Consider the following 16,053-nt stretch of genomic DNA (forward strand, 5'->3'; position numbering starts at 1 on the left):
CACTCACAATACTGTTGCTTGGCTCCCATCCAGTTGAGACCAGCTCCTTGAAGAATGGAGCAAGTTTTTGTTCCCCTGAATGTTATTTAACGTTCTATACAGTGTGTTATGAACAGGTGCAGGCGTTACCATAGACAATAAGGTAAATTTCCTTTCATTATGAAGCATGAAAGGACATTTACACTCCATGGATGTCCAGGAAAAACTTGGGATCCACAAGGAAAGTTCCAGGTACTATAACCTTAAGGCAACATAACACAGGCAAAGAGTGACTGCACCTTATGCAAACTCAACTCCACAGCAATGACTGTGTATATAACCTTCTGTATGACTGAACTGCATATTGTTTCCTCCCTCTTAACCAACACAATCACATGAATTTTCACTCATAGATTCTTTGGTATATGCCTACATAAATTAACTCCCAAACTTTAAACAAATCTATCTTTTCCATCTGTAGACTGAGCAAAAGGAGAACACTTCTCCACTTCTAAGCATGGGAGACATGCTTGAATGGAATGGCTGATGAAAAATAATGTATAATTCCATTGGCTAACAAAGCTTGAGAAAGTGCTCTGTAATAATACTGCTACCTCTCACTCGCATAAATGGCCTGCAGGAAGGGATTTTAATTGGAGTTCTCCACTGGACTTGTTTCTGGGGATTGTCTGATTTTGCAAGGAATTTATATGCTGGTTCTGACATTCTCCAGTTCAGATGAATTAGTACATGATTCTCAGAGACAAATGAATTAACTTTAGATGCTACAGAATAGTAAAAGCTAAACTGTATCAAGGTGGATCTATGCAAGACTCAGCCCATTTTAGTTGCAACTTTGATTTCTTGCACCTCGATCATGGACAGCCTTTTGCAAGACGTTTCAGTGCTCAACCTGGTTAGCAATGTGCAGGGTGTGATTCAGAGGTGTGACTGGCACTCACCACTCTCCACTTCTTTCCCTCTAGCTCCAAGACAGGGGCGTGGCTCTGCTGCGGGGAATTCTTGGGAGAGGTGGGACTTGGAGTATGGCTTTTTGTTGGAGAACGAACAGATGGACCTTGGGCACGTAGACTGGGGTTCTTGTGAGTCTTCTGGTCATCAGAGACATGTCGAAGCCCTAAAAAGAAAAAGTGTTTATGAAAGAGAGTCTGTTTTACTGTCCTAAGAGTGTTCCTATTTAAGCAGGAAAGGTTCATTTGTAATTGTGTTATTCTGTTAATTTACATTTTTTATTTCCTCAAAATTTGCCTGTGTAATTGACTAAAGTGTAACTGCCTACATATATTTAACAGTTCATATAAAACCTCTTTTTCTGTGGATGGGCTATCTTGGTATCTTTAACAGGAAATGCCACAATGTCTTCTAGTTCCTCCCTGTCCATAGCAAGCTCTGAGAGCTTGTTATACCGTATTTTTCCATCCATAAAAATGAGATTATTTATGACAATATTTGACCTATCCCTGTGGCATTAAAAGCAGATATATCAATCATATGTGTTTAAACTCAACCATCCACTGCAATTATAACTGTCCAGTATTAATACAAAAAGCTTTATTATTGTACTCCACACTGAGCTGTAAGCCATACCTTTTCACCTAAGGTAGCACATTTTGACACAAGTTGGTACACTGAATGTTAATCAGAAAGGGAGATTAATTTTTATTGCAATTGCAACTAAGAGGTTCACTAACTACTCAGGACTGAAGATGTCCAGCTTGGCTGCCTTAAAATTAAAAGAATACTTCTAAATAAATGGTGCGGATTTCAAGTCTGCTGAATATATTTGGGTGTTGCTGCTTCTAAAGGAGGTTTTGATATGCAGTCTCATCCATCAGACTCAGTGCAAGCCTCAGAAAAATCTGAGCTGCTTAAATGTAACTTAAAAGAAGTACTGGAAGTTGGGTTAATATATATAACAGCTCTTGATGGAGTCTGATCAAAATTTGACTTCTTTTCTCCCAACCTTTGGTAATTGCCTCTCCCTGGTTAAGCTGTGCAAATAGGGCTGAGCGAGATGCAGTTCCTTCGTCCTTTACGGTTTCTGTATCAAAGATGGGGGGAGGTCCAGGTGGTGGCGGTGGTGGTGGCGGTGGTGGGGAGAGGCATGACCCGCTTGTTAGAACAGATCGCATAGACATGGGTGATGCAACAGGACCCTGTTTGAAATAGATGGAAATTATTTTACATACATGTTTCACGGAACTTTGTATTATGATAACTCTTATTTATTAACACCCTTGAATGCTGTGAGTTTGCTTGACTCTAGGCGGCCACGGGCCCAGGAGAACTGCAGGCACCATAATTGAACGTAACATTGTGAATCTTTCCCTGCATCAAAGCAGGCAAGGCTGGAAAGACTGACAGTCCACAGTGTTACCTTACTGCAGAACTACTCCACCTAAAATATTTTTCTCAAATGCTGGTCAAGAGTGATGTTAAAAATCTTTAATAGTAAAGATTCCATGATTTATTCCAGTGTTTACTTACATTAAAGGGAAAATGCTTCCTTTTTTTTAGATACCAAATTCAGTTAGCCATGGCTTGGTGTGCATTCAGAAACATACAGAAAATGTTTTGATCTAACACAAATGACTGGGGGGGTCATGAACTGTCAGTTATACATATGCAACATGCTAGATTGTATGCAAGACCTAAAAATGCTATTCTTCAGACTGTTCAAGTCATCTGCAAAGTTTCAAATTACAGCAAAATGTAAAACTATGGTGATTCAAATCTCTTATTTCTGAAATTCAGTATTTGAGGTTTTAGTTCAATTTATAAAATTCTTTTTTTCTTTTTTTTTTCAGTTGCAGGAGATCACAGCACGCAAGTTATGATTGAGAGGGGCCTTGGTAAAGTAAGTAATCCAATCCTTTCAGTTTGCATAATCAAAAGTACATGTTTTGGTCTGAATTATAATGCTTACATAGAATATTATCAAACAGAAAATATTAATAAAGATCTAGTTAAAAATCTGTGCATCCTAATAATAGATATTATATAGAATCTGAGAAACGGGGAATGACTTTTTCTGTCTTGCCACTGAGTGTCACTCTGATCCCACCTCTCTTCAGCAGAGCCGAGACTGTTTTAAAAGAACCATCGTGAAAAATCAGATTGGTTCTGATGAATGTAACCACCTATACAGATATTGTGCATTGCACCAGCATGTATTTATTGGGTAGGCCGATACAATGGGAAAATGACAGGGACTTACAGAGTCACAGCTCCTCTAATTAGCTACCTTTGTTAAGAGATACAGGTTGTTAAAAGTGCATACCTGGTAATCAATACTGGAAACAGATATTGCTTAGCTGGAGTCAGAGGATATTTTTAACCATTTACAATGCCACTCCTTTCTGGTTTCTACTAAACTGAAACAGCGAAGTATCCATCTGGTTCATGCATCTCACATGAGTGAGAACTGTAGCTATTTTTAAAAAAGTAAACTTGTTCTGGCCTGGAATCCCAAACTGATAATGGGAAAAGGTCTGAGGTGCACATGCTCTTTTTGTTTTTTTCCTCTTCAGACATACTATTTTTAAAAAAAAAAAGAAGCCTGGCACATTTAAGTAACTACATTCAGACCTCTTAGTCATTATGACGCTGAGTAGCATCGAAAGGGAATAATATTAGTTAACCTCTTAATGTACACCCTCTATTGGCACATGCATCTTCAGCATATAAGTACTGTTGCATTTGAAGGAGCTGTTTATGGAAAATGTTAGTGATGAATACATAGTAAGATTCTTTGTCATATTAGTGACATTAAAACTGCACTGCACAAAAAGACTGTTGAATCCCCGGTGCTTTGGTGAGTAATGAAACTGATGTAGTGGTAGAGTTTGATTGTTTCTGAAAGGATCCATGATGTCTTAAAGGAATGAGCTCTCTTCTACACTATTAAATCTATTGATCAAACGTAAACAAATGAGAAGAATCCTCTTTTGGAACGGATTATCATTTATTGTCAAGATACACTGGAACTGATGACGACTGCTTTTAGAGACATTTCTTTGTTGCATGGATACATTTAACTCATTTCTGCTTTTAAGCATTTCTGCTTACTTCTGTTAGTAGTTACAGGTTATTGTTTTAGACCCAGGACAACTTCTTCACTGGGCCCTCAATTTGCAGTGCCTGTCCTCCTGCCTCTGCTAATACCAGTAACGTTACCTGCAGCAGAGTCAGCACAACTGTGAATTATAATAAAAAAAAGAATGTAAGTGGATTTAGTGGCATAATCAGTTGTTGCTGCCTGAAGTGCAATAGAGATCTTCCCTATCTGTTGCCTGCAACCATAGCAACTGAATTCACTATGTCCTGGTTATCCAGAATTATGAATGTTGCATTTGCAGGGCTTTTTGAAATACTCAGATACCCAGAAATGGCACTCACCGTTCACAGTGCAGTGTGAACATGCAGTTATGAATCATATATGCTTTATGGGAGGAGATTAATGGTACAGTGATAGTGGTTAATAACTTGTAGTCTGAGATAAAAACCTGATTTCCCAATTCGAGATTGACATCTGATTTCCCTAACATACCTTATTGCCTCTACCTGCATAAATACAGTGCTGTTATTTTCCAGAAACTTGTGTTTAAGACTTACACGTTAATTTGGAATTAACACCAACAAAATTCTGCAAAGGCTGCAAAGATGCATTAGAATAAAAAAGATGTAGAAGTTATCTGGGTATTCTGCATACAACACAGAGTGGTAGGTCATTCTACCAGTCTCTTTGCTTAAAGTGTCAAACTGAAGGCCATCACAGATCATGCAGAAGACTCCAGCAGACTACTCATCATCAAATGATGCTGCCGAGTAGTGCATCAAAGGCAGTTTCTCAAATGGCAACAAAAGTATGGGAATGTCTATGTAACTGAGGTGAAGTAAAACTCGGATTTATTTGTGGAAGTGGATGATCTCCCAGAACTCTGAAAGAACTATCTTGTGAAAGTACAGACAAAAAGGAAGGACTTTAAATACATAATCAAGTTTGGACGTGGTTTTGTATGACTGGAGAATGTCTTATTTACATTCCAAGAAAGAGCAGAGGTAGGAAAGGATCTGGGAAACTAGGAGCATCTTCCCCTTCTAGAGCAGCACTGATGAAAAGACAAGTATAGTCAAATATCTCAATCCTTGACCTGAGGAGTGAAGACATCCTAGTCCTTTGAGTGGGTTTCAAGAACAGCAAAAAAAAATTATCCCTTGCCCTCATGCTGCTCATCTGCCTCCTCTTTTCTTTACAAGCCTGGTCCCTCCACCGAAGTCAGCGGCTATCTCCACTGAGCTCAAAATATTATGAGTTACATCTAATTAAGAACACAGGAGCTGTCACAAGGTGTCTTAATTTTGTGCACAGATACAAGAGATGGATTGAACCTTTGTTGTTAAGTTTTCTCCTGCATGACAAATTCTTGTCTATTTTATGACCTGAGTTACAGCTACACAAGCCAACAAATATCATAACATGGTATTTTCAATTATGTCCGAAAATCTATGGCCATTCTGGAAACTGCAAAAAATCGCAATCATAAATTAGGCCAGGCAAAACTGAAGGACAAATCAAAGGAAAAAAGGCTGCTAAAGTATAGGGAGGGACTAACTGCTCCACTGTAGATCTACCATCTTACAGCATGAACACATCCAGTAGGACAATCCCCCATTGAAACAGAACAGCATGAAAAAGACAGACAAGTCTCACTAATGAGGAGGCGTACAGAGCCTTGCCGTAAAGAGGGGTTCAGTCTATCTCTGGTTTTTGTCTTCTTTTCTTTGACATTTTGATTTACCTGACTGGCTCAGGGAAACTCTAACAAGGGGACAGGAAGCACAAAAGCAAACTGGAAATGCAGAAAACACTTTGCACTTCTTGCATTCCCTGCATGCTGACGAAAAGGGCAGTTTTAAAATCACTCCAGTGAAGTGGTTCAGGTTCTTTTTTGATTAATTTTGACCTCTATTAATAGACAGACTTCCAAGTTACCAACCTAAGTTACTGGCAATTGGTTTTCTTTCCTGAGTCACCCTTCCAAGATCACTTAGACCCTCAGGATCTAGAATATTTCTGAGCCAGACTCTTAAACTGGTATCTGGCAATACTTGTGCATAGTCCTATCCAATTTCAACTAAAGTGCCCTTCACAAAGTCCATTCATTTCTGTTCTGTATAGGGTGGTATTTGTGAGAGCTGATAGGAATAAAATAGCATGTTGTATGCCTGCAAAAGTTCATCTATCCTAAAGCAGCAGGTGCTTACCAGCATTGCTATTTGCAAACAACTCTTCAGATTAACTCCAAGCAGATGTTAACAACAGCGTATCTTTACACAAAGAGTATCAAGAGCCATTTGGACTAGCAGAGGCGGTTATTTGCAAGCCGCCTTTCTTCCTCTTTTATTTCAGCTGTTTGCCTCCATAACAGCTGCTGTTCTCAGTGCTGTGGTGTCTATGGACATCACGTCAAGTTATGCTGATAGTTGACTGTTCCCATTAACATGCTGGTGTGGTCATTTTTCCATCATTTGCAAATACACCCCTTGTAAGAATTATAAGGGGAATAGATAGTTTCAGTCTTACTTTGTGAAAATGTAACACAAAAATAAGACATTAACTTTCAACCTGCTAGCTTTGTATCATAGTGAACTTTAAAAATTGCTCCTGGAGCTTTGTGAAATGGTGGAAAATGTAATTCTGTGAGTAAGGTCCTATCAAGAACAGGAGATACAGGCCCTGCAGCCTTGTAGTAACAGATCCGTAGGGGATGGAACATTCCAGATATTTCCTCCCAGGGAAAAAAAATTGTCTTCAACCTCCAACTACTATGATCTGAATGGGGCGACAGAATGGGTCAGGGTTTGCCCCTTGCTGATAGCCCAGAGCCACCTGCAGAGAGGCCCAAGGGCCTCCCATTGACTGTGGGTCAGTGGCTTCCTCTAGTGACAGTGTCTGAAGCTGCTCATGGAGCTGGGTCGGATAAATGTGTATTATCACTGCGCAAGGGTTTTCAGGACTGCAGTACAGCCTCAAAGTATGTTGTGTTTCTACCTTTATATTGTAGGACTGGCAGAAGGGTGAGGTACTCTGCTTTTTCTCCTTGCTGGCTATGCCTAGCTGGCTGACTGGAAGAAAGAATTGACTGTTTATGTTGAGGCAGCTGCCTGGTTAAAATTCATCTATGTTGAATCTCATTTAATTCTCTTGAAAGTACAGTAGAGATGCGTGAAGTCCTTTGCTTCTGAAAATCTGGGCCTTGTTACAGCACATTTCTCCTAAAGGCTTCCCCTGGAGCACAGGGCAACAGCCAGTCTCGTTAGAGCAATAAAATGTTGTTCGTACATTAACACAAGTGCTTTGGATGCCATACTGTCAGTAATTTTTGGTGGCCATATGCAGCTTGACATGTCTTTAGGTCTAAACCAAGCTACCAAGAGACAGTAAGAGTTTCTTTTTATGTCTTATCACAGATGTTACTATTTCCTGAGCCATTCTTGCTGAACAGTTCCCTGGGTTAGCCGTCCACGTCACTGTTACTATATTTGTAGTATTGTGGCAGCAAGGAGCCCTAGTCAGAGGCTCCTATCTCTGGGGATACGAGGGGCTTGCATGCCAGGCCCTGTATAAACACCCGCAGTGTTCTGCCGTGTTTATCCAGCTTTAGGCTGACACAGTGCGGCACGGAAACTGGGGGGGAACAAAGCTCTTGTGGTGGGAACCTGCTGTGGAGCATTTGAATGCACACACATTTCTTGTGGCTGCAATGGTCGTTTTTACTCAGGACAAACAGATTATGAACACCTACATAATACATTGAAATAAATTAAATATGAATGTGTATAATATATAGTACCCATTTTATTAGTCATTTTTATTAAGAGGTAAGTATCTATTTGTGTCTGAGGCAACAGATGGCTTAGACAGAGGCATAAAATCTCTTCCTTAATTTATTGAAAAGCCTTCCTTTCATGGCAGCAGATAACAGGAATCCTAATAGGGACTACATTCTTCTCAAAAAAAAAAAGAGAGATATCCCTGTTTTCTCCCCCTTTACAGTAATCCTAGTTTCACACCTAAAGTCATTTCAGCATTCTGTATTGTTCTTTCCATACATACGCACAGCCAAAGACAAGAATCATGAAGCTCAAAATATCATGTATCAACCTCTGGGAACAGGTGGACTGTGACTCAGGGGCACAGAGCTCTTGTTAAGGTGTTTTTTTGTGTAAAAGTAGCTTAGCACAACAGTTCTATTACCTACCGTATTTAAGCCACCTGTCTGCCAGGGGTTATGCTGCCCTGAGATCCGCAATTTACTAGATGAAACAGCTGACTGACAGCGCCTGTAATCTTTGTGAGTTAAAACACAAACCAGCAAAAACCAGGCCAGCCTCTCTTCTTGTTACTGGGTCTCAGCAGAATTATTTATCTGTTGAGTTTGCAAACTTTGAAGCCCGTTTTAATACACTTCTGCCATTTATCGCCTTTTCAGGACTTAAAATGGTGCCTAACTCTTCACAGTTACCCAAACAGAAATGTTTTATGCGGCCAAGGTCATCTAAATTATTTGAGAACTGTATGCTAATGTAATTGTCAGCAAGTAACTTGCTCCCACAGGCACATTAAACCATCTTTTACTTACATAAACATTCGGTTAAAAAGAAGACCAATCCCTTTAGCAATATATATATAGTAAAGTTTTAACAGATGTGCCATTTCCTTTTTTCTCCATTTTACATACTTTCAATTTTCTTTTTCCTTTCTCTTTTCCACTGGAACTAGGTTCCATTTTGTTACAGGTCAGGTTGCGTTTTACAGTTGCTGTCAAACAAGCCTCTCCCAGGCCCTCCCTTAACATGTCTGAAGGGTGTTTGGTCACTGATGTTAAAAGGACACTGTTGGTATCCAGTAAAGACAAATATTGTCAGCCATTGTTGGAATAAGAGAGTAAAACTACTTTCTTTCAAAGGGATGTGGATGTAATTGAAGCAGTCTCCACCAAAGAGGCAACTATTGTAGCGTTGCCAGGATGGCCAGTTTCTAAATTGACAATGTACCAAAAACTGAATTATGTTCTCTGAGAAAGAAACAGTTAAGATTAAAGGATGCAAAGTTTTCAAGAAAAAAAAGTATAAAGAAATAGGGAAAGGGAAGGGAAAGGGAAGGGAAAGGGAAGAGAAAGGAATGGAAAGGAGAGGAAAGGCTATGACTGAGAAAAACTAAGCACTCCGAAAATGTCTATATCTTATCCAAGACCTGGGCATTTAAATCAGTGTATTATGCTGCTCTTAGTTCTATCTGAATGAGGCCTCTGGGACTGCAGTTGTGGCTGTGGCTGGAATTTGGCACTACAGTGTTGACCTTTAGCTTTAGTGAAGTGGCTCAGACGATGGCTTCTTGATAAGTGAACTAAACAAACTAAACACAGCATAGAAGAGATACTGGAAAGATAATAGGAGGCTTTTGCCTGCAGAAGTTGGTCTTTTGCAGCTTGTTGACCTCAATGTGTAGAGAGAGACGATATATTACAGGAAAACATTTTGATAGTACAGGAGAGAGGCAGGGCCATTTTATAAGAAAATGTCTGGAGGTGATTATTGTAGACAAAAACGAAATGGCCAAAGTCTGTACTGAGACTACTATAATTGTGCTCAATTAGGATAATGTAGGAATTACAATGGTTCTTCTCAGTGTGGAGCCTGTGGAGAAATTCAATTTTTAAAGAGAATTTACGAAACTATCTAATGATTTATAAATATTTTTAAAATTATATTTAAGGAAAAAAAGACTTGATGATACTGTATTGGCTTCAGTGGGAAGAGGATATAAATAGATCTCGACTGCTTGTAAAGATGCAGACTTCCTCCTAAGAATTTAGTTAGATTTGTAAATGGCAGGGGGACATATGTCACTTGAGTAAAATTCTGTATTAGAAACTAAACACTGCAATGAAATTCACTACTAGTTAGTAAATATTTCCTGTTTGCAAATAATCCAGCTGGCAACATTTGTCCTAAATGACTACTGTATATATAAAGAACAAAAACTTAACTGCAGATCCACCTGCAACTGAGAGAAACATTCGAGACAATTATTCTTGAGCAAGATTTGTTTCCTAACACTTATTTGATGTACAGGAAACTACAGCAATTGCTCATTAATACTGGTTGCTTACTTGCTGCAAAGTTAACCTGCAGAAACAGGGGCAGAAGTTTCACTTCCCCCATCTTACACATGCAGTTCTTGTAGCAAATGAACTTTTATTAGGCATTCTCGTGAGCTTATATTACAGCTGTTCATTTCTTTGCATCACCGAAAATAATAGAGAGGGAAGAAAGAGCCATGCTTCAATGGAATCCCTTATTTAGGCAAATGGAAAAAAAAAAAAAAAAGAAAAAATTTAAAAAGGGGACTTGCTGTTTATCGATAAGAACTGATAAAAGACAGGTTACTGTTACAGCTATAGATTTCATGTTAAAGTCAGAAAGTTGTAGCAAGCAGAAGTGACAGTTGTTGCATGGGTAGAATACTACACTGGGCATTTAAAGCATTTCACTATAAATAACAACTTTTGCATAAGACTCATTGACATCTGAGAATGTCATATCTGGTAGCAGATTAAAACTTGCAAATCTCCATTAGGTTGGTAATTGCTATTGTCCTCTTTGTCAAGATGGCTAAATTGAGCTGTAGTGAGTACAGTGAACTGCTACTCACCACAGGGTACGTGGGGCAGGAGGCTCACACTTCAGATTCAAAACAACACACTACAAAATTACACTTTCAAGGAAATGCTGTAGATCCATCTGACTTCCACTGACAAACATATTTTCCCTGACAATCAATTAATGAAAACAAATACTTCAGATCATGGTGAAAATACAGAGTGAAACATTTTACTCTCTGGGACAATCCTCCTCAGAAACATACATACTTTAAATATGTAGTTTTCTTCTGTCAGCACAGTACCAACAAATATCCTAACTGTACCCACCCTGTCTTGAAATGCCTGCAATGTATGTAGGGTCCAGTTTTGTACCACCACTCCCACAAGGGTAGGCTCAGATACACAAAGGTCTCAAGGTCCTTAACTCCACTATTCCTTGGCTTTCTCCTCACACAGTCCCATGCATTTCAATAGGATGCCCTGAAGGATACCCTAATTCAATAGGATACCCTAAACTATTGTTACACATCTTGGCACAACCAGAGTAAAAGTGAATAAGGAGAGAGAATTGGGCTAGATCCAAGAATCTGTAAGCATCTATTTTTATCACAAATTTATTATAAAGCTGATAGGGGTAACTGTTATTGTCAGAGCTGACTGCTTAGCCATTATTTTAACCTTTTGTACCTGTTTTAGTGTCTGCCTTGTAATTTATTAAGAGATTTCTTTGTCTTTCCTCTAAAGTGTCTGCCTGTGTGCTTACTGCCAGAGCCAGGAACACTTTACTGTATGCACGAGTGATATGTTCCAAGGCTGGCGGCAGCTGCCCTGCGTGGAAATGGCACGGCTTTGTGACACTGCCATGGCCCGTGGCCAGAAACGTGTACACCACAGTACGCAGTATCTACAGGTAAAGGGGCCAACTGCTCACTAAAAGACACACCCCCTCCTTTTTGGAAACCTAAGCATAGTCTGATCTAGGCTGATGCTCCTGGGGTTTTGTTGCAGTTCAAACTATGAGAATACAGCTCTGAGAGAAGGAGTAGTTAATGTTCTCCCCTGACTCTTTAGTCTCTAGAAATACTCAAATATGTTACTTAATAGCTTTTTATATAAAGCTTCAAGCATTGCTCTGTTGACTTCTGCAGATATGAAGGTTAAATTATCGGTATAATGTACTTTTAAATGTGTACTTAGACAGGCCAAAAACTTTCTTTCTCTCTCCCTCTATAATGAAATAGCATTTCTGTATCAACGTCTCCCTTTCATAAATGTGCCACTTTCTTAATGCCTTGCCAAACTACCGCTTTTTCCTTTTTTCCTTTTATGCATATAAGTGGAAGCTGCTGTGTGCAATGATTAACAACTGCGTCTGGAATGTATCTACAGCTTTTATATATATCGTAGTGCTGTCTGGGCCCTCATTCTGCAGACCTTTATGCTTAACTTCACACAGCAGGAGGAATCTGTGATTTTCATTCTCACTTTAAAATGTATAACAAAAATCAAATTATCACTTGAGTAACTCATTGCTTTCTTGAATGCATTTGTTACCAAGCTTCATAGAAATATTTAAACAACATTTAAACAACAAGCTATTTAAACCACCTGTTAACTTACTGGATTCTAATTTCCTTACACTCACATGAAGTAAAACTTTAAAAAACTATATATTCATAAAAATGTGTTTGTAATTTAATCTTTCAGACACACATGATATGAATGGTAATTTAAATGAGCCATACTTCCAAGACAACTTTCAGATCTGAGTGATATCCAAAGCGAGTGAAATCAATACTTCAGATGCAGTAATGGGCACATCACTCATGATGGAATGAGCGCTGTTGGCAGGAAACTATGCTTAATATGAATAAACAAGTCACACCTAGATTTGTATTCAGCAATTTCCTGCACAACTACAGAAAGGGAAATAGAAAGACGTGATGGCTGAGTTTAAGACCAGTCAAATACAATCCGCAATAGCTACACTTCTGAGTAAGATTACCAGTACTGCCAGCACTGAGAGTTCCTCCTGTTTGGTCAAATCGCTACAACAGATCTTTATCTTATCTATTTCCATACTTGTAAAGTTCCATTAAAGGTGAAGATCATTCTTTCTCTGTATTAACAAAACTAAATTTGCCCCAGATTCTCAGACTAATTCTGCTAACATGGTACTACAATTTCTTTTCCTTATCGAATAATAATTTTAAAATCATTAGTTCTTTTCACATTCACTGATTAAAATAGAATAGGATGTAGCAAATATGAAATTTTGTACTAAATTAAGGAAGAGAATCATGTTTAATATTTTAAATTTTTTGCTACAGAAACCTAAAGAACAGCAGATAATTCCAATCTTCTAATATATCACATGTAAACATTTTCGCATTGCTTCAAACTAAGAAGTCCACACAGATCATGGTCTCTCCTGTGTTTAAATTTGCACTCGAATACTTGAGTACTGTAAGGCCTTGTACAATGTCTAAAAAGGTGTGAAGAGAAAGTTGCATAGTCTGTTGCTGAGCACAAGTAACATACATTCTCCTGCATGGTTATCACCTCCATACAGGTGGAGATAAAGTAACTTGTCCAGGTACCACAGACTCGTAGAATGGTTTTGGTTAGAAGGGACCTTTAAAGATCACCTAGTCCAACCCCCCTGCCATGGACAGGTTGCTCAAATCCCTGTCAAACCTGGCCTTGAACACTTCCAGGAATAGGGCATCCATAGCTTCTCTGGGCAACCTGTTCCTGTGCCTCACCACCCTCATAATAAGAAATTTATTCCTTCTATCCAATCTAAATCTACCCTCTTTCAGTTTAAAACTGTTGCCCCTTGTCCTGTCACTACAGGCCCTGGTAAAATCTTTCTCCACCTTTGTTATAAGCCCCCTTTAATATACTGAAAGTCTGCAATAAGGACTTCCCAAAGCCTTCTCTTTTCCAGGCTGAAGAACTTCAACTCCCTCAGCCTTTAGGCATAGAGTAGGTGTTCCAGCCCTTTTTCCATGTTAAGATTTATTCCATCTGAAAGCTCTACTTCAATTTCCTATATTCCCGACTTCTTACAATGGTTTGGTCTGGGAATTAAATTATCTGGTGGGCTACATTAGTCCTTTAGTCATTCAATTCTTAAAACAAATATTTGCTTAAACAGAAGAAATTATAAACTTGGTGTGAAAGACTGCACGTGCACATATGTGAGTGCACTGGTAAGTTTAGGAGATGATAACAGCAAAGAGCTGGCTGATTATATTTTTAATGTATTTCAGAAATTCTCCTAACCTGATAATAAACATGAGCATATTATTAGAATAATATAGGATATTGCACCAATGTATACAGTGGACATAAATTCTTACTTTTATACCCAAGAGAAAATTAATTCTTCATGTTTATACCTCTCTGAGAGAACAATAATCCTTGCCATCATCCTGCTATGTATCTCAGATGTAACACACAGAAAATGTTAATATATAGAGAGTATAGTTATGCATACAGTTATATTTACTCTCTATATATGTATCTCAAAAATTATTTCTGTATGTATAAAATAACAGTTTTATAAAAATAGCTATCATGAAGTAATAAATTGGTATGTATCCCTTGTATTTCTTTTTCCTGTTATTAAATATCTTTCTTTGTTCAGATTCTTTCCGCCATTCTTCTCCCTTCCCTGTCATGTTCCCCCAACTTTCTTTTAGTCTGACATGTGCTTTAAGTTTTTGGATTTGTTTTTGTTCCTACCTTCTACTGTAGCAGGCCTGGAGAATTGTTTCTGCTTCTACTCACCATCTGCACCTGGGGGTTATGGCTATAATCATCCTAAATAATTCTTCCCTCTTCCTCAAAACATGTCCCACAATGGCCTGACTACTTTCTTGACCTGCCTTTCAAACTTTTATCAGCTTGGTTGGAAAGTCTATGGACCATGAGTTCTGTTCCTGGCCTAGGTATTTTTCCTGAGCTAATGACTGCATTAAAAATCAAATTGGTTACTGGTATTTTATGGTTCTTTATGAAGAAGGAAAGAGTACTTACAGTTTTACTCCAGGTGAGACCTGTGGTATGATGCTCTTTGATATAAGCTTGAAGCTCAGACCAGATGTTCAGATATGACTTCACCCAATCAACATGGCGTGCATCACTGTAAAAACAGAGACAATATTTATATGTGTGAATGTTTGTACCTAGAACTAGAAAGCATTGCTACTCTTGCTTGAAGTAGATAAAACCCAATGTCTGCCTTAAAGCCATGGACAAATCAGTTGGCAGCCAGCCAGCCCAGTGCTGAAAATACTAAGGCCTACTACATGGAAAGCTTTTAGATCCTTCCAGAGGACAAACAAGGGCAAATGATGCCTCTAGCACAGAGTGATCCCTGCTGGAAGAGCATGTTGTCATCCTGTTCAGGCTCAAAGTCAACTGAAGAAGGACTAAAGGTATATGGAGCTGTGCAGCAACCACCCAGACTCAGTCTCAGGGTGCTGAATTTTAGAAAACTAAATATCCATGGGTTCTGCAAGATATTCTAGCTTCCAAGTTCAAATGTAGCCAAGGTGCTGCTGGAACATGTTATAGTCATCAGACTAAAATATTTATACATCAAGAATTTTTAAAGTACAAGTCACAAGTTGGCTCTGGAGTCATTATTTGTAAGGCTTAGTCTTCCAATGGGACAGTAAGTGAAAACAAGAAATATGTAGAGAGAGAGAAACTGCTTGTAAGATGGAGTCCTTACTTATGAAGATCCAGAAAAGAATTATTACTGAATAGTGACGGCTATGGACTGGATGCTCACAAGGATTTGGGTGTCTACCTCCTATTTATTTACTTTGGAGTTAGGTGCTTAATATTGCTGAGGATCTGGGTCAACAGGTTTAATCCAAAGCCTGCTGAAGTTAAGGGAGAGCCTTCTACTACTGTGGAAGACATTGTGATCTGATTCAGTGAAAAACAGGAAAAGAATTCCTTATTAGGGGAAGAACTAAATACCTAACTAATGTACTCCGTCTATACCATTACATGAGACATTTTCTTCTTCAGAATAAGTACTTCTAAAGCTACATTGTGAAAATCTTCAGTTGTCCCAGTAGGTATCTTCAGTAGGTAAACTAAGGCTTGAGGAATAATACATAATGTATATAGAACATATATTATATATAGTATATAATATATATTTATACATATACCATAAATAGAAATATATACAAAAGTTTTTTACTTATATAAAGTTTTCCCCACTAAAGAGAAAAACTCAACTTCAAATGCTCTTCTTAACTGGGATATAAAATCAAGAGCCAAAATCTGGCCTCCAGAAGTACGAAATCAACAGGATTTATACATTAGTTTTCTAAGAGGGCACAGGAAGGACCTGTGT

General features: G+C 38.5%; 1 protein-coding gene across 4 annotated transcripts in view; it reads right to left on the reverse strand.

The window, feature by feature from the left end:
- CAP2 (cyclase associated actin cytoskeleton regulatory protein 2) overlaps positions 1-16,053 on the reverse strand; it is a 68,669-nt gene that overhangs the window by 6,707 nt on the left and 45,909 nt on the right. For all 4 annotated transcript variants that reach the window (XM_074146452.1, XM_074146451.1, XM_074146455.1 and 1 more), the window contains 3 exons: positions 14,715-14,820; positions 1,964-2,156; positions 942-1,117 (listed from right to left, as the gene is read on the reverse strand). In XM_074146452.1, coding sequence (XP_074002553.1) covers positions 942-1,117; positions 1,964-2,156; positions 14,715-14,820 — 475 coding nt within the window. The remainder of the gene's footprint in view (positions 1-941; positions 1,118-1,963; positions 2,157-14,714; positions 14,821-16,053) is intronic.

This window comes from Numenius arquata, chromosome 4 (genome assembly GCF_964106895.1).
Source record: "Numenius arquata chromosome 4, bNumArq3.hap1.1, whole genome shotgun sequence".
Classification (NCBI taxonomy): Eukaryota; Metazoa; Chordata; class Aves; order Charadriiformes; family Scolopacidae; genus Numenius; species Numenius arquata.